The following is a 24,770-nucleotide window of genomic DNA, read 5'->3' on the forward strand; positions in this document are numbered from 1 at the left end:
TAAACGTAAGTGATTGTAGTCAATTTCTCTAGACTTCTGACCCCTTAAAATGTAAGTTTAGCCACTGAAAGCAACACGCTACACGGCTTGGAAGCGGACATACTGGTAAATTTAGTTTTCAAATAGTCGCCATTTTGAAGCTCCAAGATGGCCATCATGGAGACCCTGAAAAAAAATGGCAGCATTGGTTTTTGTGTTCAGTACATTACATCCTAACATTTCCAAAAACGTATAGTTTAGTAAAACTCAAAATTTGAATGAAAATACATAAGGAACTGGACTAGACCGCAAATAGGCGGGGGTCGATTGCATAACCTGAGAGTGTAATGGATTGTGTGACAGTATGAACGACATGCTGAGTTCCATCTACCAGTGATCTAGTTCGCATGGTAGGAAATACCGCAGTCAAGCACTGGATTTTCACTGTTTGAGCTACTGTATGGAAAGACAGTGAGAAGACTAATGCAGGTTCTGAAAGATTTATGGACTGAAGACTGTGAGAATGAAGTATTTAATACCTGCCAGTACATACTGGAATCACCTTGAAGAGATGTGTCTACTAATCAGGTAGCATTTCTATGAGGCATAAGAATATCAGAAGCATCACTATGACAAGAGTACTCTGACTGCCAGTTCAAGATAGGACAGAAAGTATTACTGTTGTTATCAATGGAGCAAACAAACTGATGTTGCAATGGAGATGGCCATACATAGTCAATGAAATAGTTAATCATATGGACCATGAAGCTGGTGGAGAATTGACAACTCTTCATGCAAACATCCTAACCATCTATAATGAGAATTAAATGAATGAAGCAGCAGCAACTGTTGAAAAAAAGAAATGTCTGAGTGTGACTGTCCTCAAGTAAGAAGCTGGAAAGTCCCAGTAATTCAAGATAAAGGCTGGCTAAAGCTTTGACTACAGAAGGAAGATTAACCTAGATGTCAACATTAGCAACAGCCCAAGCAAGCAGCAGAAGAAGGTATTGCAATCAATACAAGAATTTAGAGATATATTAACCAGGAATGAAGAAAAGACATCATTAGGACAATTACAGTTATGACAGAGTTTCCAGTCAAAGTAAAAACATATCCTTTACCATATGCTACTAGGGCATTGATTCACAGTGTTGAGATGGTAAAAAAATAGTAGGAATTGTCTATTATAAGGTTAAATTCTGAATACTGTTGTTTGCCAGTGGTAATGTTGAGGAAAAAATGGATCAAACAAATTCTAAGTGGCTTACCATTCATTTCATGCCATAATGAGATACTGAGACTATGATGGTTGAAACTTCATAATGACAAGTTTTTCACCAGGGTAGACTTGAGCAAAGGATATCAGCAGATCTTGATTGAAGGAACATAAAAGAAGACAGCTTTCACACCATTGAGATGATGTTACCATTTGGATTGATGAACTTAGCAGAAACTTTCAACAGGGTAATGAGGAAGATGCTGACTGGACCTAAGAACACTGACTATATGTGGACGACATGTAATCCACACAGCATCACAAGAACACATCAAGGGACTTACGCACTTATTCCTGAGAGTGAAGGAGGCAGGTCTGAGTATTTAACCTTCCAAGTGTTACATAGGCATTCCATGGACACAACGTCATCGGTAATAGGAAATCCATAGATGAAGTGAAACTGACAAAGGTCTGGAATGCATAACTACCAACGAATAAGACAAAAGCAACATCATTCTTAGGATTAACTGGGTACTGCAAAGGCTGAGAACAACTACGCAAATCTTGCAGCTCCTTTGACCAACCTAGTGAAGAAGAGATGATTGAATAAAGTGGAGTGGAAGGAACCTCAACGAAAGCATTTGGTGGAATGAAGAAAGCTTTAGGAAATGCACTTGTACCTTAAGTACCAGAATTTAATAACATTTTCATTGCGAGGATAGATACATCCAACAAAGGACTGAGAGGCCTACTCCTGCACGAGTTTGCTGATGGCATTTCCAATTGCTTATGCTAGCTGTAAACTTATAATCAAATACAATTACTGCACAATTGAAAAGGAATGCCTAACAATAATATTTAGTTAGGAGATTCCATCTGTACCTATGGAGTGGTTTTCACAATGCAGCCAAACCTTGCTTACATTCAAAGATGCAAGATTAAAAGCCCAAGTATTATGAGCTAGGCCATACATTCCGTAATCATAAGTTTGAGTGGAGAGGATTAGAGCTCTGAAAGCTCAATATTAGTACACAATATTTCAGCAGACTGAATTGGAGAAAAAAATATGGGATAATAAGCCTTAAGTGGGGTGTGTTAACAAAGTGTAAAATAAGTTATTTTTCCATTTTATTTCTTCTGTGATGGATGATTTGCACTGTTTCCCTTAGCACTGTGTTCTATGTTGCTAAGGTGGCTGGGAAGGCGTATACTTGACAAAATTCTAACATTTTAATTAAGATGCATTATTCAACAAAGATGTATGTTACCCAGAATACATTTGTTTAATATGATGTTAACTCTTGATATATCTATGTTTAGAAGTACTTCAGTTGTGAATAGGCTATTTTAAGACATTTTCTAGAGGTTTTTTGGCTGTGCTGTGTCTGAGATTAATATAATACCGTACTCAAGTTTTCTGTAGTGGTTTGTGGTCCAGAATGTATGCGTGCTGTTGTTATTTACATAAATGCCAACCTAATGTTGATGGAATAGCAAGTCACCAGCCATCTTGCATAGACATATTTCTTGTGATCTCTGCTGTGTATTTTAACAAGTAAGGCTATATATTATTTTTACATGTGATATAAGCACTTCAGTGCTTTTTCTCTGTGAGTTTTTCTCTGATGAGTGAGAAATCACTGTGGTTTCCTTCTGTTATACGCTGCTTCTTAAGCACCGAAATAAACATCACAGTATTTTATTTTATTTGTACAGTATAAAGTTTCAATCACACTTTATTTAAAACCATTGACCAATGCTACTTTAGTACCATATTACACACACACACATTGTGTGACATTTATCTTTATCAGGTTGACAGCTGTATTACTCTGTCTTCATGCATGAAAGGCAAGTCATCCAGTTGGAAGGTATACCACGGAAAAAGTCTGTAAATTTTACATCATAGAAACCAGATTGTTTCTCCTTTGTAGGTCAATATCTTTATTTTGTTTCCATCTAATATTTATTAGTAATAAAGCTGATCCCTTAATCCACCCATTTCTAATCGCTCTTTTAGTAATTTCAATTCTCTTCAAACAGTCCTGTCCATTCAACAGTTTGTTCATGATTCCAGTCACTGTAACTTCCTTTGTAGCCTATAATTTTACTCCTGTTCAAAAACTCTTTACCAGCTTTCCATCTAAATGATATCTGCTATTCTAAGTAGCTTCTTAATTCCACTCCTTCTTCTGCATCTTTTTATCATGGTTTTTTTAACAGGCTATTTCAGGTTCAGGTTGGAGCAGCACTGTCCGATGCATTAGACCATGAAGGACTGCCACAAGTAAAGTGTTCTAAGTTTAACCTTGTTCACCTTAGCAATCAACGGGGTATGCAAATAATTCCCCTAAGTGTAACTTATACACTTTTGTTGAAGACATTTCAATATCTTTTGCAGCAGCAAGGATGGCAGTAGCTGAATGTCGACTTCAGTTCTTCATTGATAATACCGTAAAGTGGGCTAAGATGAATGATTTTAGGTTTTCAGAAAGTGAAATGGTAATCATGCACTTTTGCCATTTAAGAGGAGTCCATCCTGATAAAGATCTGTTCATATATGGGCAGAGAATTCCCTGTAAGGCTGAGACAAGGTTTCTTGGGTTGATTTTTGATAGCAAGCTGACATGGGTTCCACACCTGAATTATATTACGACAAAATGCTTGAAAGCAATATCCTGATAGTTCTGTCCCACACTTCCTGGGGTACTGACAAACTCAGATGTTGAGACTATAAAAAGCTTTGATCTTTTCAAAAATAAATTGTGGGTGTGAAGTCTATGCCTCAAGCAAAGCCTAACAGCCTTTAAATGCTTAATTCAATTCATCATGCAGGAGTAAGATTGACTACAGGAGCATTTAAGTCATCTCCAACTGACAGGATGCTTGTAGACGCTGATGAGATGCCTCTGGATCTACATTACCAACATCTGCTGGTGCGGAGCTGGTATAGATTTCAGAGCCTACCTAAGTCCTTAACCAGCATTCATATCAGAAATGACAAGTTCTAGCAATTTTATGAAAATCTCCCCAAGCAACCCCAATCATTTTGCCTTTAGATTACAATATATAACCAGTCAATTCAGCATCCCAAGGATGGAGACTTTCAAGCTAGATATTCGGTTAGCCCACAACTGGGACCTTCCAGAGATAAAATACTGTAGATATTTTAATTCGACAAAAGCAAAAATGTCCAATGAAACATGATTACTCCATTGCAGTTTTCACAGAGGATTCAAAGCCAGATGCTGGCATCAGCTTTGGAGTAGAATATAGAACTTAAGCCAAAGGCCAAGTGCTGGGACCTATGAGGTCATTCAGCTCTGAAAGGGAAATTGACAGTATAAAAAGGTTTGAAAGGTGTCACAGGAGGAAAACCTTGCAGTTGCACTAAAAACAGTTGTTAGGAGATGTAGAAAGTAAGAGGGAAGAAAAAGAATATGAACGGGAGTACAGTAAAAAGAATGAAAGGGGTTGCAGCTAAGGACCAAAAGAAGCTGCAAAGACCCTTAAGTAACTCCTACAGTGCACTGTATGAGGTGCACTGACGGCACTAACCCCCTACGTGGTCAGCTTTGGAGTGGTCTTTCTTGATGCAGAAAGAAGCAGATCATCATTTCTACACCAGAACTGTTTGCAATTTTAAAGGCCATAAAGGAAATTTTAACTCTCAATGGAAATAATTTTACTATATATTGTGACTCAAGAAGTGTTCTTCAGTCTTTAGAATCTTTTAACTCTTTATATCCACTGATTTTAGAGATTATATAATGGTTGTTGTTAGTGAAAAGAAAAGGTAAAGTAAATTTTTGCTGGGTGCCTTCTGATGTTGGGTTTTTGGTAACGAGTGAGCTGATCAACTTGCTAAGTCAGCAGTCACCTCCCCAGAACCCCGATGCCTAGTACCCTAGGGAGGTATTTTCTCTTGTAGGTCAGAAAATTAAAAACCTTTGGCATTCCCTTCAGGCAAATATTGAAACAAATCAAAAGATGCGCAATATAACATCATCAGTATCTCTTATATGCCAAGGAGACTATAAACGATGTCGTGCAGGCTAAGGAATAGAAATACTAGACTCACTCATAGGTTCTTAATATTAGGTGAAAACCCTATAATCTGCGACGACTGTATTGTTCCCTTGACTGTGAGACATTTGCTGGTCGAATGTCCCTGTCTTGGGGATCTAAGACATAGGCTCCTCTCTCAGGGACATGACATGGATGGACATTTTATCCTTGCTATGATTCTCGGAGATAGATTGTAATATAGAGTAGTTATGTATCTTTGTTAGGGAGGTGGGCCTTCTTAACAAAATTTAGATCATATACATAAGCTGTTGTAAAGATGTCTTCTTTACCCATTAATTGTGATCATGTATCGCATCTATCAACGCAGCAAGAATCTCATGTATATATTTGTATGTAGAATTTCCTGGCCTTTTTGCCAATACAGTAAACCCCCCGTATTTGCGTTCTCATGATTTGCGGACTCACACATTCGCGGGTTTCTCTGTGGAACATATCTAGCCATCATTTGTGGAAAATTCGCCCATTCACGGTATTTTTCACTGAGAAATATTCACTAATTACTGTATTTTCATATAATTTTCATGAATAAATGCACTTTTTGTGATAAAACTATTAAAATACTCAGGTATAAGTATTTTTACAGGGTTTTTCTTGTGTTTAAACTATCAAAATGGGCAGTTCTAAGTGTTTTTATAGGGGTTTTAAGTATTTGTGGATTTAGCTATTCACGAAGGGGTGTGGTACGCATCCCCCGCGAACACGGGGGGGTTCACTGTATATATTTTATCACTTTAAGTACATTATGTCTCTTGTTATTGTTATTTGTTTGACTATTAACAAACACAAATTGCTCTCACTCAGCATGCAGGTCGCGGAGACCTGAGGTCAGGCACCACATTTCCGTCCGCACGCTGCTATGTATATCTTATGCCCAGGTAATAAATCATTCAGTACCCAGTCCTGTCTTCTTTGACCTCACAACTGGTAACCCAAGGAAAGACGGTAAACACAGCGGTTTTGGCTTCACCGTTAACGGACTCACTATGGCCGAATAGAACCATACGGTGAAAAAGTCTAGACCTCTGGAAGCTCCTTCCTCGGAGAACACCCACGCGCCACTAACGGACTAATTGTGGTGTACAGTACCTTCTTCAGGCACATTCTGGCGTTCTCAAACGGTTTGCCCTGCCATTTACGATTCACGTCAACTGTAGTCAGAAGTCATCGACGGGACCACACGGCATATAGTTTTGACTTCTGACGAGCCCCAAACACCATTAACGGACTAAATACAGCGATTATTTCGCGTTTTGGTGTGAATCAAAATGTCAGACACTAAGGTACAAAGTCATTCTGAGGACACAGATCCTCTGCATCCCCCTCTTGCCTTCTAAGGCAGCAATAACCCAGGCGATGAAACTGCCACAGTTCTCGCGGCAAAACACCACATCCTGATTCCTGCGGGCAGACATCCATTTCCGTGTAGCTAAAATCACGGACAAGGAAACCAAAGCAGACGTCACCATGTCAACGCTGCCGGAGGAGGTCTTCAACAGAATCACCCCATGGTTGGACTCGCAGCTGGGCAAAGTCAAGTATGCAGACCTACAAAAGAAACCCATTGACACATACTTCATGCCCGTCCCAGAGAGAGCCCAGCACGCCCTTGACCTGATGAACCAGCCCCTGGGGGACGCATCACCCAGGGACGCCTGGGACGAACTACGAGGTCTCCTGATGCTGCCGGGCTTCGACTCAGATGGACGGAGGAGGTAGGTCAGCTTGTCACGGGAATTATCCCTGAGGCGTCTTCCACAGGAGGTGAGGGCACAAATCATGGAAGCAGACACACTTTCGATGGACGAATTGGTGAGCCTCACACACAAACTCCACGAGGCTACCAAGGCCTCCAAGCATGCCGCAACACCTGCAGCCTGCAGCCTGGTAGCAGAAGAAGCCGAAGAAAAGGACACAAACGTGGTATACAGGAAGAAGGCACTGCCACAGCAGCAAAAGAGGAGGACAAATTTAGCCTGGTGTTACTTCCATCAGAGGTTCGGAAAGGATGCCAAGAATTGCAGAGCCCCCTGTTCTTTCACAAAATACTAGGAAGGTGGCCACCCATAGCAGCATTGGCTTCAAACCTTAGAGAACCCCAGCCAGTAGGATTCTTCATCCATAACGCCGTATCGAGACGACGGATGCTGATAGACATGGGAGCTATGCAGTCGGTATTTCCACCATCGGGGGAGGACCACAATCACACGTCTGGCGCCACAGCCGCACTAGTGTCCGCAAATGGAAACCCCATCCGCTGCTATGGAACTCGGACCCGCAGAATATCCATCCTGGGCCATAAATATGAATGGCCCTTCATCATCGCGGACGTTAAGTTTCCCTTACTAGGCGCCAATTTCATTGCACAACATGAACTGCTGGTAGATGTCGGCCAAAAAACGCCTGCTGGATACCAGAACCTGCTGCTCCTGTCCACTCTCTGCTGGACCAGGAATGCCCGCTGTATGCTCCATCTCATCGAACAAACACAACACCCTCCTGCACGAATTCCCAGATGTCTTCAAGCCAGAACTGAGTCAGGTGCCAGGTACCCAGGCCAAGCACGGCATCCATCACCACATAACCACCTCAGGCCGCCAACACATGCCAAGTTCCGCCGCCTGCCACCCAAGAAACTCCAGGATGCTAAACGAGCATTTGCCAAGATGGAAAGGATGGGTATCTGTAAAAAGGCATTGAGTCCATGGGCGTCCCCCCTCCACATGGTGAAGGAACCAGACAGTTCGTTGTGGGGACTATTGTTGGCTGAACCTAGTGACAACACCGGACCACTATCCCCTGCCAAACATGCAGGACCTAACAGGAGCCCTGCACCTGTACGGAGCCAAGATATTTAAAAAATGGATTTCCTCAAGTCCTATTTTCAGGTGCCAGTACATCCCGACAATGTTCCGAAGGCAGCCATCATCACACCGTTTGGGACATAAACCTTCTCCTACACCTTTGGCCTCAGGAACGCCGGGGCCACATTCCAAAGCCTGATGGACAGCATCTTGGGGGACCTACCTTTCCGCATCTGCTACATGGACGACATCCTGATCTTCTCCAGGTCCCCTGGGGAGCACCTGGGTCATGTCCGGGGTATGCTGAAACGCCTTCAGGAGAACGGATTGGTCGTCAGATTCAATAAATGTACCTTCGGAGTGGAGAAGGTAGACTTCCTGGGACATAAGGTCTCTCCGACAGGTGTCCGCCCCATGGCCTCCAAGGTGAATGCAGTGAAGGATTTTCCAACACCAAAAACGATCAAGTCCCTCCAGGAGTTCCTCGGCATGGTCAAATACTACTGATGACTCGTCCCAGACATCGCCCACATCATGTATCCCCTAACTGGAGTGCTGAAGGGGAAGCCAAAAGCACTGACTTGGGAATTCCCACAGCAAAAGGTGTTCAAACAGACGAAAGCAACCCTCACCAAGGCCAGCACCTTAACATATCAACACCCCACGGGCCCCGTGAGACTTACCACCGACGCCAGCAACGTCACTTGCAGAGTCATGCTGGAGCAGATAGTAGACGGTTCCCCTGGCCGCTTGCGTTTTTTAGCCGCAAGTTAAAGCTGCCAGAGACCCACTACAGTGCATTCGACAGGGAACTGCTGGCAATCTACCAAGCCGTGCGGCACTTCGAGTACGTCTTGGACGGCAGGCCACTCACCATCCTGACAGACCACAAGGTGTTGGTACATGCATTCACGATGGTGGGAGACGCATGGTCGGCAAGACAGCAACGGTGCCTGGCTGCTATCTCTGAATTCAGATGCACCATCAGTTACGTCCCCAGCAAGATGAACCCAGTAGCCGACGTCCTATCAAGGATTGAAATAAATTCAGTCCACCTGGGCATGGACTACGAAACCTGGTGAAGGAACAGGCCGCAGACCCGGAAACAGCAGCTTACTGCACAGCACTTACCGCACTGAAGTGGGAAGAAGTGCCAATAGGTGAATCCGGATCAACACTTCTCTGCGGCACCAGCACAGGCCGCCCACACCCCCTGATACCCGCATCACGAAGAAAGCAGGCGTTCGACATCATCCATGGGCTGTCCCATCCATCAGGACGAACAACAATGCGCCTGATGACAGACAAATTCGTGTGGCACGGGATCAGGAAGGACGTACGAGAACGGGCGAAAAACTGCATAGCATGCCATACAAGTAAGATCACGAGGCACATGGAATCAGGCATCGGAGACTTCCCTCAACCACGATGGCGTTTCGGCCACATCCATGTAGACGTTGTAGGACCTCTGCCACAATCAGGGGACGCCAGATACCTCCTGACAGTCAAAGACCGTTCCACAAGATGGCTGGAAGCAACCCCAATGGTAGAAGCATCAACAAGCGCCTGTGTGGAAACCCTACCATCAAGTTGGGTAAGCCGCTTCGGTGTGCCGGACGATATAACTACAGACAGGGGCCCAGCATTCTTGTCGGAACTCTGGGTCTCCCTGGCACGCTTGATGGGGACAACACTCTACAGTATGATGGCATACAGCCCTGCGGCCAACGGTATGGTGGAAAGGACCCACCGTTCATTGAAAGCAGCCTTGATGACACATTGTACTGACGAGAATCTTAAGGTGCAGCTGCCCTGGGTCCTGCTGGGTCTCTGCAGCACACCAAGGGCAAACGCCAAAGAATCTCCTGCAGAAAAAGCCTACAGCGAAGCATTGGCCATACCTGGAGAATTCTTTCCCACGGAGCCGGACGACCCGGATACACCCCTTCCAAGACTAAAAGAAATTGCAAAGAAGTTCGCGCCCTGCTGGAAGACTTTCGTGGACAGGACCCATAACTTCAGCCCAGGAGACCCGAAAACCTGTACACGTCTTCATGAGGAACGACGCCCGCCGCCCACCCTTGACCAGATCATACAGAGGACCATACCAAGTCGTCAGTAGAACATCCAAGGCCTACTTCGTCAACACCCATGGGCGGGAAGACTGGATATCTACTGACAGGTTAAAGCCAGCCTTCCTAATGGACAGCGGAACCTGGGAGGAAACCGGCAGACGTCCCAGAATTCCTCCACAAAACAAAGCCTCGGATAAAGAGGTCGGCATCCTGAAACGAGGCCAAGGATATACCAACGGCCGCACTAAGGATGTCATCCGCTTGGCAAAGCCGCCGGACGACTCAGCAGTTGAATCCGCCCCACAACCGCAGATATCAAGAACTCGGGGTCAGCTCCTGCTCCCAAGAAGATACCTTGATTAACATTCAACAGATCTTCCAATCAATATTTCATAATAATTGGTGGGGGGGGGAAGTACTTAGAAAGACATCTTTATTACCCATTGATTACGATCATGTATTGCATCTATCAATGCAACAAGAATCTCATGTATATATTTGTACGTAGAATTTCATGGCCTTTTTGCCAATATATATTTTATCACTGTATGTACATTATGTACATTTTATTATGGCATCAATAACCTAGAGGTTATGATGCCAGTTTTAGCAAACATAAATCAATCAATCAGAGCCATTATACTCTGTCACTTTTTCCCCCTTTTTTTTTTTATCTATAACCACTGCATCCTGTTTCCTCTGCTATGTCAGTCATCAAATTCACTACATCTATTCAGAGTTCACCTTCAAGTCTTCCTCTGCTGTTTGCACTGTCTCATATTTCTCTGATCTTGAGAATCAGCTTTCAAAGGAAAATGCATATTTGATGCCAATGAAATAGAGCCTCTTTTTTACAACATTCTGAATGCTTACAATAATGTTTTCAAACTTGTTTTGTAGACCATATACATTTCAGACTACTATACATATGACAAATTTTGTTTTATGATTGCTTAATTTCCTCTTTTTAGAGTTAAGTCTTTTCTGTCCTTGAGGGTTCATTCCCAGTTTCTTCTTACCACTTTCCGCGACATTTGAGAGATTTAGGAAAAAATGACTGAAAACAGAAAGGGCAGAAATTAGTACAGCATAAGTCATAAAATCTGGCAAGAGCCCACCGTGTTAGAAAATATAACTTTATAATTACGTGTTTCTTATGGTTGAATGCGAGGAAGCTGAAGTTTGTTCATTAGTGTATGATCGGTATTTGACCACCTTGTTTTAATCTGAATTGGTTTCCTCCAATTCTATGGGAATTGAGAGGTAAACGGATACTGTTTGCTTGTTTTGCTATTCACAGGAAAGCGGCCATACTGCGGTTGTTTGGTTGTTTGCAGGAAAACAGCCATACTGTGATTTGTTTGGTTGTTTATGTAAATAAATAAATAAATAAATAAAAGTTACTATATTAAGGCAGGGCAAGATTTAAAGGACTCTACTGAAGCACCTTGAGAGAACGTGAGACTCCTTTGCCTTTCATACTGGGTGGGTTTACGACTTCACGCTGTTTTCAAGCTGGACATGCCGTTTCTCTTAATTACCTGTGAAGACGTTGTTTGTTAGCATGGAGGAATAGAGCCATCGGCGCCGCCCTGGACAGAAGCTACAGTTGTCGACTATCATCATTTGACTAGTAAAAATCGAGTTCAGCCAAGCAGCACCAAGGATGATTTATGAGGTTGGTCAATTAATGATACCGATCATCTCAATGTAATTATGTAATCTTAACATGCTCAATGTTTTTGCATAGTTTTACTTCGGTGTCTTAGCAGTTAGCCTTAAGAAATTCTTGAGTTTTTTCAACTTAATTACTTCAAGTGGGTGGAATATCATATTTTGTAGCCTTTGAGTTAAAACTATGTTTTATTTATATTATTTCGTGTGTTGAGACAGCTCCCTGTTACTGCACACGTTGTTGCATAGTTTTTTCACATTTTTCGGGCTTATTTGTTTTTGGTATTCTAACTTATTTTGGTACATTTTTTAATGAAGGTAACTTTTTTGCACTCTCAGGAAATCTTGGTAAACAGTGGGTTGGGAACAACTGAACAAGGAGGAAATAAATATATTTTAGTATAGTGAATTTTTCTTATCCCAACCAACTTAGTTGTCTACCTGTTGGAAATAATAAATATATATTAAAGGCAAAAGGTATTTTTTTTCCAAGATGGCGCCCAACGTGGGGCTATGCTAAGTTGGTTGGTTTCGATGATAGTATTAGTGGATGACGTGCACTGTGACAGAACTCCAGGGCTGCCCGTATTTCAGTATGAAGTTAGCACTTGTAGGTCACTCTTATGTTAAGCATTTGCAAAGAGTTTTTCCCCTCTAATTTGAAAGTTAACGATATTGATTTTCAGTATGCATTTTCGGTTATAGTGGGGCCAAGTTTAGCACACCGGTTGTAAATGATAAATTTATTTCAGAGTTGAAGACATATGACCCAGATTTTTGTTTTTGTTTTTCTGGGTGGTAATGATATTAGTATTCGAGTAAGTTTAGAGATCGTAAAACAGCATTGTTCTGAATTTTACCAGAGTTTACGGGGCTGGTTGACTAGGTCTAAGATTATTGCTAGTCAAATTGAGCAAAGGTATTATTCACCTGGTAACAGATTTCAGAGTCCTACAGGATTAGATTACCATTATCAGCGGAAATACTTGAATAGATTTATTTATAAGCTCAAGTTCAAGGATTTTCTATTTAGAGTTGATGGTAAATCCAAACTAGACAATAAAGCGTTATTTGCTGATGAAGTTAATTTGAATAGTAAAGGACTTAAGAAACTTACCGAATTGGTTTAAGGCTGGGTTGTCCTATTGGATAGAGCACTCTTGATTTAGAAAGGAAAGTTTAGTACTCGAAAACATGAGTTCATTGGATGTTTTAGTTAATACACGAAAATACCTACGTGGTAGCATTACAAAACAATATGGTAGTAAGGACAGTTTTAGTAGGCTGTCTGGGGTGCAAGAATCGCAAAAAGAGAAAAATTAAAAAGTATTTTAGCAGAATTGAAGGATTATGATCACCAAATTATAAATGCTAAGTGGTCTGAAAGTATGGATGAGGAAGCATTTTCAGTAGAATTTACTTTTTGTGAGCAATATATTGATAAAGTTACTGAAATGTTAGCTATTCTGGAGGATGAACAAACTGTTGTAAGTGATAACAGTTCTAGAAGCCTGTTGAAGAATCCTGTTATTCCTTTGCCCACTTTTAAGAGTACCCCAGATGAAAATATCAATAGATTTTTCCAGGAATTTGAATCTGTTTCGGAGCAACAACAGTTTTCCAACAGAGATAAGCTTTTGCTTTTAAAACAAAAAGTGCATGGGAGAGCAGAATATTTGATTGATTCCCTGGAACTAAGTAGTCAGTCGTATGAGGATGCAAAAAATTTATTAAGTTCTGCATTTGCTTCCACTGACTTGCAGAAATATAATACTGTAAGGATGTTTTGCGAGCTTAAACTAAAATCATCAGATGATCCTTTTTCATATATAGGTAAGGTAAGATCATTGATGGAAAATGTAAAGTTGTTAAAGATGAGTGGAAATGACTTTGCTCAGTATTTTGTGTGGGAAGGCTTAAATGAGACTTTTAAACAGCACTTGATTAGTATCACTAATAATGTAAGACCTAGTTTGAAAGCCATACAGGAGCACTTCTTTGAAACTTCAGATAGGTATATGCAGGAATCCAAAGCTCATTCAAAGCTTATTGTTAAGGCAAAATGTGAGAAAGTGAGCTCTACTAATTTAGCAATCTCTGTGGAAAAAAGCAATTTACAAAAGGGTTGTTTATTGTGTTGTAATAGTGATTATCCCTCGCACAAGGTTTCAGAGTGTGAAGTTTATAAGACTCCTGAGAAGAAACTGGAACGTATTATAGAACTGGGTAGATGTTTAAAGTGTTGTGGACAAGGAAACTTGGCAAATAATTGTTTTTTCAGATTTCATAAGAGATGCTTCAAATGTAATGAATGGCATTTTTCTTATTTGTGTACCAAAGAGCCAAAGGCAAGAAAGGTGAGCAGAGTAGAATAAAAAACAGGTGCCAGATCAAAGGTTGACAAGGATGTTCTTGTGCAGGTTAAGAATGGCAGCGCCTTGATTGCAGGATCAGTGACCAGTTGTATGGCTGATATGGCTTTACCTACATTTTAGTATAGCGAATTTTTCTTATCCCAACCAACTTAGTTGTCTACCTGTTGGAAATAATAAATATATATTAAAGGCAAAAGGTATTTTTTTCCAAGACACCGAGTGGTCTTCTAGAGAAAGGCTTACGTAAAATTTATTACCTTGAAAATTAAGTCAAAAAATTAATTTCCTTGCAACTGGAGATCATGTCTACCAAAGCATATTGAGAGGTATTTTTAATTTTGCTGGCCTTTTATGTTTGGAAGCAAATGTCGAAATACAATTTCTTAGATATTATCTTGCTAATTCATCCCAAACCTTTACAGCTTTCATCCCTTTTAATTTTTATCGGGGTAGAAGCAGGGGAAATTTAATGTTATACATACACACAATAAACATGAGTGGAAATCCTGTTTTTAAGAGCCTTTAGAGATGAAAACCAAAACTTTAATATGTGAAGTTTCCCAAATATTCTAGTCTATATAATTGTACTAAAGATAAACTCTGAGGAAACAAAATGATTAGGAAAAAAGTCAGTTTCTTGGGGGTGAAAAACTACTAATGTAAAGGTAAAACTTTTATAAATCTCAATAGTACAATGTTGGACCAACCAGCTCTTTTACCCTTGGTTAAAAATGACCACCTGTTATCTGAGGATTACTCTGTATGTAAGACATTTTCGGAGATATTCTAACATTACAAAAAACTGAAATACAGGTATTTACAAGTAGATATTTTAGAAAGAAATATTAATTGCAAGTAATAAACCTGACCACTTATAACTTATACCAGGTTCTCTAATTGTTTAAAAAGACCAGAGACTCCTGCATATAGCAGAATTTGATTGTTTGCAAATCTATGGAACTTTGAAATAAAACAAAAACAATGATAGAAAGCTATAAATAAGGAATGTAACACTATGCACATGAAAAAGTTAGAAATTACCTCTTCCTGAATTGGATGACATTATTAACAACAAGGATGTCTGTAGGGCACTGATACTGACAGTGATATTTAACTGACTTCAGTCAAACATTATTTGCCCTGAAGTATTTATAGTTCCCTTGAATATTTCCATTAATCTGTAGTGAAGTTACAACCTCAGACCTAATCTAATTCAGTATAAATACAGAACACCTGTATAGTTTCTTTGAATATTTTGTTAGAAAACAGACTCTTAAGGTACTTTCAAGTCTTTCCAAACTTTACAGAATATTAAAGAAATACTCACATCACACAATCTTGCAATTACTGTACTGTATAAATGCAATTAATTCAGATGCCAAAGTATTTGTTAACCTAAGGAACAAACAACATGAACTATAGAAACAAGTGATCCACTAACTGTATGCTTAAAGCAGTCATCAAGAGAGAAATTTTCAAGTGCATATGCAGTCAAGTTATAAGCAATCTAATTTCTGATTTTACTAAAATCCACTTTTCTTTGAAGTCATATCTCCATAGTTTGTTTAACTCTGATAAGACTAAAATTTAGTAGTCCAGCACAAAAGAAAAGCACCAAGGCTTCTATAAAACGAACTATTTTCCACCTGATACCAAGTTGTGTAGCACCCACTCATCCAAATAAACTTCTTATCACTCAATATATTACAAAAACCACATCCAGTGGTCACATACATTATATACACAATACTATTACTCATTTGTATTCATGTGTAATAGCAAATCGTCACTAAACAAAAACACAAAAGATGTGAAAATTTATACTGCTACTTATATAGATGAAGCTGAGATTCACTGATAAGTCCAGCAGCTCTTGCTTCTTCAATTGCCTGATAATATTGATCAAAAGACACATATGGATGTATCCTTCCATCCTCATCCAAAGAAAACTGTGTCAAACTTGGATTATCAAGACCAGAAGATTCTGTTGAAGTAGTGTTAGTATCAGTGTGATGTCTAAGACTTATCTCGTCCATAGAATTCAAAACTCCATCTGATAAATCAGGCCTTGCACCTCGTGAAGCCAATGTAAGTCTTGACTCAGGAAGATCAGGGAGGGTATCTGTATCTTCACAGAGGGTTACATCATCACTGCCAGATGATGAAGATAGATCCTGGAAGTCAAAATGGCTTTATACTGTGTGGTGGTAATACTCTTATTTCATATGAAGTATCTGAAGTGGTCAACATTCACGTCAAATATTCAAAAGAATTATTCAACAGTCTTATATTGTACTTGCATCTATGGCACAGAATTCAACTTATTATGTATCGTGAAAAAGTACAAGCATCACAACTTATTATTTTATGAAGTAACAAATAAACAGTTTTGTGTTGTTCAACATTTCAGCATACTTATTAGTTCTCTTACTGGAGCTAACAAAGGAATAAGACATTTTTCCTCTGAATCCCTTTTATTTAGACTAATAAATTATGAATTCTGGTTAGCATTTTTGTATAACATGACTAACTGAAATACATTCCCAGTTTTTCACTCAACCTTCCAAACATTGTAATTTACGTTGAGTCAATAATACACCTTTAAAAGTTTTATTAATGAATTTAAGTTTCAAGTAGTTTTGCTCATCCTTCATACCTTTATCACAGTGCTGTAAAGAGTTTTTATTAAGATTAATGAGTACTTACTTGCTGCCCTTGAATAGGACGATGACATGGTGGACGGGGTGAAGTGCCTCCAAGGGAACAAGAAGATATGGCACTACGCATAGGATAATTGAAGTTGCGAATTACAAGACTTATATCATCCCTGAAAGTTACGTTTCTCTGTTTTGTCAAGTAATTGTCATGATGCAATCTCACAACTTTATCCACGACTGTCTGAGCGATACTTGTCAGTGTTAACTGCTCCATGAACTGTAAAAGTATCAAAATACTGCATTTATTTCTACATTTCCTTATAGTTACATTCTTAACCAATAAAAAAAAAAAAGACAAATATAACTTTTCACAAGTTACTCAAGCATCAATCCATTCAAACCTACCAAGTACCCTAAGTCTATTTATCATCTCATTCTTAACTTACCTGAACTTCACAAACTATGTTCTCTGACATCAGTTACTCTTAATATAAAACCATCTGCTTGTTCTTCTGCATACTTCACTGCCTAAGTAAAGTTTCTATTTTTCTTCTAGGTCAGCATGAACATCTTTTCCAGGACCATTTGTCATTTCTTTAATTGACACTATTTTGCATTCTTCTTCTATAAAATACTGTGTATTTCTTTCCTTATTCCTTTCATAAATTGTAAAAGTGAAGATCTTGTAAGGTGTCAAAGAAACGAGCAGGTAAAAGTTACTGCTACTTTATTACAGATCCAGGCAGTTTATATAGCGGCCGACTGACGCCGGCCCGCGAGAGACAATGGAATTGACTGTGACCTGAGGTCAAAACAATAAACAATAAAGGGATTTTGACAGAGGAAAAATCTATTTCTGAGGAAGGTCCCGTGTCACCCGGTGAAATTCCATTACAGCACGAATTTCTAGGTATAACAATGCTAGATATACCAGAGAAAAAGAGCTTTCAGGAAAGCTGGGGTTACTACCCCCAGTCGAGCGTCTTCTAGGAAGACGTCGGTATAATGAAGGGTGAGTGAAATACCACTACCACGGAAATATACTCGAAAGATCTCTCCTTATCAAAACCCCCGGAAAAGAGCGGTGAGCCGTTACAGCTCCTACACTCAACACCCGCCAGGACGGCGACACCAGCGCCACCTACTTCATTCCATGCTAGCACCAACCCCAGACTTGGCATGTGCAAGTAGGGGGGGGGAAGTACTAGATGAGCTAGGGAGGGTCACCGGGTGACACGGGACCTTCCTCAGAAATAGATTTTTCCTCTGTCAAAATCCCTTTTCTGAGTCCAGTCCCGTGTCAGCCGGTGAAATAGTGATAGAGAATCATGCCAAGACTGCAACTACAAGGAAAAAAAGGGGGTAATCTGAAGAAAATGCAAAATTTTAACGAAAATAATTTTAATCAAGTAATCTCTTCCATGTAGCAAGAATACTAAAACTAAGGTACATTAAATCTAAGGCACATCAAAAAACTTAATACTATAAAACGAGGGGAGGTCCCTGTTATGACGGGGAAAAAACCTCAAAATTCTTAAAATTACTTAAAGGTAGGTGAAATACGAAATGTGCACAGGACAAGTAAACACAACCTTAATACTATACACGTAAACTTAGGCTAAACACGTAAGAGACAAGACTAATGAAAATTAAAATATACATATATCTGGGGTACGTGGAGCCAAATAAAAACCGTCCAGTACCCCGTAAGAGAAAACAATTATGGCATGTCAGATTACACTTTTCCATCAGTAGATACAAGATACATCAATATGAGGGGCCAGGCAGTGAGGCATAAACAACCAGGAGAGTAAGCAGAGAAGTAAATGAGGCAGGCGGGCGGGGGGAAAAGGAAAGGATAAGGAAATGATTATTTAAGGTGGGGAGATGACACTTCCCACTGCTATTGTAGAATATTTCAGGGCTTCGAGCGATTTTAAATAGTGGCATTTAAACACTAGAGGTGATTTCCAACCCGTATATTTAGATAACTCTGAAAAGTCCATATTATGAAAGTAATTAATAGAAGTAGCAACTGCTCTAATATCATGAACTTTAGGAACTGAATCTGGGTTGGCCTGTTTAATGAAATACAGGATTTGTTGCCTTATAGCGTTCAGAGAAAGAGTACCACCTTTCTCCCTGATAAAAAGAGGACCCGACTTACTCTGTGGAGTTCTTAAAAGGTAAGATTTAAGTGTATAAACTGGACATAAAGATTGGTCTTGAGGAAGGGCACCACCTTCCAAGGAGACCACCTGTCCTGTGGGTCTTCGTTTTTAGCTAAAAATCTAGGGTCAGGGAAAGGAGGACCTCTCCAGATGGGAGGAAGTTAACAAAACTATCACCTCTAGTGAGAGCCGACAGCTCTGAGATTCTAGCACCTGAAGCCAAGCTAATCAAAAAAATAATGTCTTCCTTAACAGATCCTGATAAGAGCAATGAAAGTTATCCAACTCTGATGCTAACTTAAGGACGTCATTGAGAAACCACGTAACCGAATGTGGACGTGATACTGGTCTCAGACGAGCGCATGCTCTGGGGATGGATGAAAAATAGGAATCTGTAAGGTCGATTTTAAAGCCGTAAAGAAATACTTTCTTCAATGCCGACTTGACTGTGGTAATAGTGGCGGGAGCCAGGCCTTTCTCAAACAGTGACCTAAAGAAGGAAACTCCTAAATTAGTCGTCATGACTTTGGCTTCAGATGCTTTCAGGAAGGAGGCTAATTTTTTGACTGCTGAGTCATACTGTCTAAGAGTAGAATCTCTTTTATCTGATTCTAAGAACAGAGTGTTGACAGGGTCAATGTTCGCTCCTTTTTGGGCTGCGAATTTTATGAAGTCCATAAAACTAGGGCATTCTGAATCCTTGAGGAAGCTGACACAGTCTTGGTTTGTACTGTCTGGGTCAGAATGGGGTTGGGAATCCGAAGACTCCTTAATCCCAGTTCCTGAAGGAGAGGGAACCCAATTGCCTTCGGCCAGTAGGGGGCTACTAAGGGCTGGTTGACCCTGAATGTCCTGAGTTTGTGTAATACTTTCAGCAGTAAATTTATTGGAGGGAACAGATAAATCTTCTCCCAATTGTTCCAATCTACTGTCATTGCGTCTGTGGCGAATGCCTGAGGGTCCAGGTTGGGGGCCACGTAACAGGGGAGCTTGAAGTTGCTCTCCGTTGCAAACAGATCCACTTGGAGACCCGGAACCTGGCGGCAAATCCATTTGAAAGATTCCACATCCAGGGACCACTCCGTCTCCAACGGGGTAGTCCTGGACAGGGAATCCGCCACCACGTTCCGTACTCCCGCTAGATGGGTGGCTGACAGGTGCCAGCCGTGCTTGTTCGCCAGGGAGAAGATAGCAACCATTACTTGGTTTACTCGACCTGATTTGGAGCCGCCCCTGTTGATGCAATGAACTACCACTGCGCTGTCTAACACCAGCCTGATATGAATCCGGTTGGGGGGGCGGATTTTCTTCAGAGTTAGAAAGACCGCCATAGCTTCCAGGGTATTTATATGGAACTGCTGAAACATTGTGGACCACGTTCCTTGTACTTTCTTTTTTGGTGAATATCCCCCCCAGCCGCTTAGCGAAGCGTCTGTGTGGATAACCAGTGCCGGAGGGGGAAATTGAAGCGGAACTGTTTTGGACAGGCCTCTGACTGTGGCCCAAGGCCGCAGCCTTGTCTTTAAGATTCGAGGGATAGACGAGACCTTGTCTCTGAGCTTGACATTTGCTCGACTCCGCCACACTCTGTTTATGTCTTTTAATTTGGCTTTCAAGAGCAGGTCTGTTACTGAGGCAAATTGAAGAGACCCAAGGACTCTTTCTTGGGATCGGCGGGATGCCGATGGGTTTTTGAGGAATCTCTTGGTGAGAGATGCTATCTCTTTCCTCTTGGGAGGCGGGAGAGATAACGTGTGGGAGGACAGATCCCACTGGAGACCCAGCCACTGAAACCGGGACTCCGAGTCAGGCGGGACTTCTCTGTTCAGCTGAAAACCTAGCGACTCCAGGAAATTGATGACTATGGACGTGGCCTTCTGACACTCCGGAACAGTTGGTGCCCAAATTATCCAATCGTCTAGGTACGCTGCTAGGGATATTCCTTGGGACCGGAGTTGTTGCACTACCGTGTCTGCCAGCTTGGTGAATACCCTGGGTGCAATGTTCAGACCGAAGGGCATGACCCTGAAGGAGTAGGCTTGATTCCCGAGTCTGAAACCGAGGAACTGAGAGAAGTTCCGCAAATCGGGGCGTGATAATAAGCGTCTGAAAGATCGATAGAGGTGGTGACGGCCCCACGCGGAAGTAGAGTCCGTACCTGAGCTACCGTAAGCATGCGAAACTTGTCGCATTTTATGTAGAGATTTAGACGCGACAGATCCAGGATCACTCTTTGCTGATTGGAGTCTTTTTTGGGAACAGTAAATAACCTGCCTTGAAACTTTAGGTGCCTTGCTTTCTTTATTGCTCGTTTGTTGAGCAATTCTGTTACGTAATCCTGTAGGATTGATGTGGGTGGCTGGTAAAACCTGGTTAGAGGAGGAGGGTTCTTGATCCAGCTCCACCCTAGTCCCTTGGACACAATGCTGTGTGCCCAAGGGCTGAAGGTCCATTGGTCCCTGAACCAATACAGGCGACCGCCTACCTGCGTTCTCTCAGTGGGAGGGAGCGGGTTTATTCCCCCTACCACGTCCAGGCCTTCCCCTTGGGGTGGTGTTGGGCCTTCCTCTATGGGGGGCTTTGCCTCTTCCTCCCCTTGCAACCCTGTTGAGGCCGTGAAAGAACCCACGGCCCTCATATGTGGGATTGTATGCTGGTGAGGTCACATAAGAGGGCGCTGCTGGTTGGACCAACACGTATTGTTGGGGGTGAGTCTTGGAAGTAGACGGTTGGGCTACTGCCGAGACCGGGACGGCTTGGACTACCGCCTGATGGGGCCTCTTATGCCTCCTGAAGCGTTTGCCTCCTCTCGTCTGGGGGCCGGACGATTCTGGGGTCTTGCGCTTATAAGCGGAAATGCCCCAGCGAGAGCGCAGACTCTGATTGGCCCGTGTAGCCTCAGTCATGACGCTTGTAACCTCGTCTTCCGGGAAGAGGTTAGGTCCCCAGATCGAGCTTTTAACGAGCTTGTTAGGCTCGTGGCGGATGGTAGCATCGGCAAAGATGAACCTCCTGCATTCCAGTCTGGCCGTAATGAACTCATACAAGTCCGACTGGAAGCTCGCCAGGAAGGACTTAGCCAGAACCTGGAAAAAGGGTTCGTCTGAGCAGGAGACGGCAGTAGCTTCTGTGAGGCAGCCGGAGCTCAAGGACCGGGCTAACTTAGTCCGGGCCTCAAACTCCGCCTTCAATAAGGATTCCGGCAACTTAGGGAGCTGCTCACTAAATTGCGTGGAAGCGCAGAGGGGGTCCAGCTTCCTGACAGTGAAAGTGGATGGGGCGTCCACCCAGAACTCATTACTTCCTGGGAATACCAGGGAAGTAGGGTCTGTTTCCCTTAATTGTGGTAAGGGATTACCATCAAAGCATGCTCGGGCCGTAGCCAGAGCAACTTTGTCCAAGCAAGGGGTGGGAAGGTCTTCTCCCAGGGCGAACATCGTAAAATTGCCCTTGAAAGGGGTCAATTTCGTGTTCTCTGCCTGCCACTCCGTCAGAGTGCGCAGGAGAGCCGACTGAGCTTGGTCCCTAGGGACGATGACAGTCTCCCTAGGAACCTTGTCTGACCGAATCCAAGCTTCTTCCGTGAGCCTCACGAAGCCTGGATAAGGGGGCAAGAGATCGGGGGGGAAGAACTCCAATTCCTCCAACCGTCTCGTGCCCAGACCCTCCACTGTAAGTTTGCCATCGTGTTGGATGGCCCGGAGTGCGAAGCGCCAAGGGTTACCGACACCGAACAGCGGGAGGTCCGCAGTGTCGGGGATAGCATACTGTGGTTCTGCCGGAGGTGGGCGAGCCATACCTGCCAGTATGTTATCATAACTGGCAAACTTATCCGTGATTTTCTCAAACCTAGAGTCTAGGTCCTCCGTAAACTTTTTGTAAAGTTCAGTGGCAAGGGCCTGTGCATCAAAAGAAGGCTGGCGAGGAGGGCTTGGTTTTGCAGCCCTCTTACTCGCGCCTTTGCCGGAGGAACTAGATTTGCTCCCGGAGGCTACCGGTCCTGAAACCTTAGCCTTCGACGGGGGGAAGGGCGATGCCTTCTTGGAAGTCGAGGACTTGTAGCCCTTCGCCTTCCATGAAGTCTTCAACTTCAACTTGGGGATAGCAGACGGAGCTCTATCACCCAAGGAGGAAGACTTCACAAAACCTGCGAATGAAGATACTGATGAAGCAGGGGAGTCAAACAGAGGGGGGCCCGCCCCAACATCCTCACTTACCTCACCACTTACCACCTGGTCCGGCTCCGTATTCATTGGTTCCAGGTTGAGATCCAAGGCGGCTACATCCTCCGAGACTTCGGCATACAAGATATCCACTTGGGGTGGCTGGGTTGCATCCCGGATTTGCTGGATGATTGGGGTGGCAAGATCTTCAGGCACTGCGGCCGCCACCCGTGCGCCGGGGTAAAGCAAGTCCCTCAACCTGGCGTCGAGGACGTAGGGCTTCCCCGACGGAACATTCCTGCCGAACCCAGCCACCCAGGCCCGGAGGGATTCCAAGGCAGACTTCTTGGAAGCTTCGTCCGCCTGTAAGGAAACCAGCAATTAGATAGGAACGAAAAAGCCAGACCGGGAACCATTAAACAATATGCAATATGAGGAGCATGAACCGGGGGAAAAAAGGGCTGTCACTTACCGACTCATCCTGGATGGTTGAGCAGAGAGCAAAGCAAACCTCACAACCATCGGGGTGCCAAACAACCAGGTCGTCAAGTCGGACCACACAACCAGCGTGGGTCCGGCATACTACGTGCCCGTAGGGTTGTTGAAGGGAGGCGGTACACCCCGGCTCCTCACAGCGAACAGTCTGTAAAAATAAAAGTACATGAACCTCACACTCTAAGCAATCTAAAGCCGGCAAGGCCGGGAAACTCAACTACCACCGGAATACTCCGGCGGAGAAGAACTCCTTATGATAAACTGGGCCAATAAGCTCTCAATGCACAGAGTGGAAGGTAAGGGTTTCAGACCCCGGAGGACTCCGGGGAATGAAGGAACGAGAAACCAGGAACTAACCATAAGGGCTGCCAGAAAAAATAACGGCGGAGCCCCCGGGTGTAGGACCGGACTCACGTCTATATGAGATAAATTAAAAACGAAAATAAAAATAAAATACTAACAATAATAATAATAATAACAAGTGATGGTAAATACTCCGGAGACCGGAGGGGTCCGCTTCCCTTACATGATGTAAAAAGTTCCCACCCTTACCTCCCCGCCGGAGAAACAAGACGGGTAAAGTGCTCGTATGTTCGTAACATAAGACGGAGCAATTACATTTCACCCTATCTACGTAGCCCGACGGGGAGACGAGAGGTATGGGACAGTGATTCGAACACGTTCGAGTAAACAAACCACCAACCCCACCACAGCGAAGCAAGGGACGGTATGGGAGGGAGCGAATCCCTCTACCAATAGGAGGAGTCCCTGAACTCGGAGAAAACGCCATCTAGCGTCACCCGCACGAGTCGCAAGGCTGGGGGTAGGGGTGGAGGGGGGGGTGGAGTAGGGGAGAGAAGTAGGCTACCCGGAAGGGAACAGGAGACAGGGAGAAACATGTCACCCGCTCAACTGCATCCTTCCCTCCAAATGAACTTGGAAGGGTAGCCCACTCCAGGGAGCTACGCAACCCGAAGCCCGACTCCTTCCTAGGCGAAGCCTAAAATGGGCCTAACCTAGTATAGGTTAGGAAAGAGGAAGGAGTGCAAAAGGGAGGAGGAAGTAACAGGGAGAG

General features: G+C 42.8%; 2 protein-coding genes across 7 annotated transcripts in view; one reads left to right on the forward strand and one right to left on the reverse strand.

Moving 5' to 3' along the window:
- The first annotated feature begins 13,222 nt into the window (after window positions 1-13,222).
- LOC136833526 (uncharacterized) lies at window positions 13,223-14,209 on the forward strand. The gene has a single exon (XM_067095753.1). It carries the CDS (start codon window positions 13,223-13,225, stop codon window positions 14,207-14,209), a length of 987 nt encoding a protein of 328 aa, XP_066951854.1.
- Window positions 14,210-14,867: 658 nt separating this feature from the next.
- Window positions 14,868-24,770, reverse strand: part of LOC136833119 (TGF-beta-activated kinase 1 and MAP3K7-binding protein 1-like) — a 532,423-nt gene continuing 522,520 nt past the window's right edge. For all 6 annotated transcript variants that reach the window (XM_067094762.1, XM_067094763.1, XM_067094764.1 and 3 more), the window contains 2 exons: window positions 16,916-17,143; window positions 14,868-16,383 (listed from right to left, as the gene is read on the reverse strand). In XM_067094762.1, the coding sequence (XP_066950863.1) occupies window positions 16,036-16,383; window positions 16,916-17,143 (576 nt within the window). In that variant the 3' untranslated portion in view covers window positions 14,868-16,035. The remainder of the gene's footprint in view (window positions 16,384-16,915; window positions 17,144-24,770) is intronic.

The sequence above is a fragment of the Macrobrachium rosenbergii genome, chromosome 51 (genome assembly GCF_040412425.1).
Source record: "Macrobrachium rosenbergii isolate ZJJX-2024 chromosome 51, ASM4041242v1, whole genome shotgun sequence".
Lineage (NCBI taxonomy): Eukaryota > Metazoa > Arthropoda > Malacostraca > Decapoda > Palaemonidae > Macrobrachium > Macrobrachium rosenbergii.

What these genes read in the sequence shown, in the direction of transcription:
- LOC136833526 (XM_067095753.1), top strand. Translation starts at nt 13,223, where the DNA reads ATGGATGAGGAAGCATTTTCAGTAGAATTTACTTTTTGTGAGCAATAT.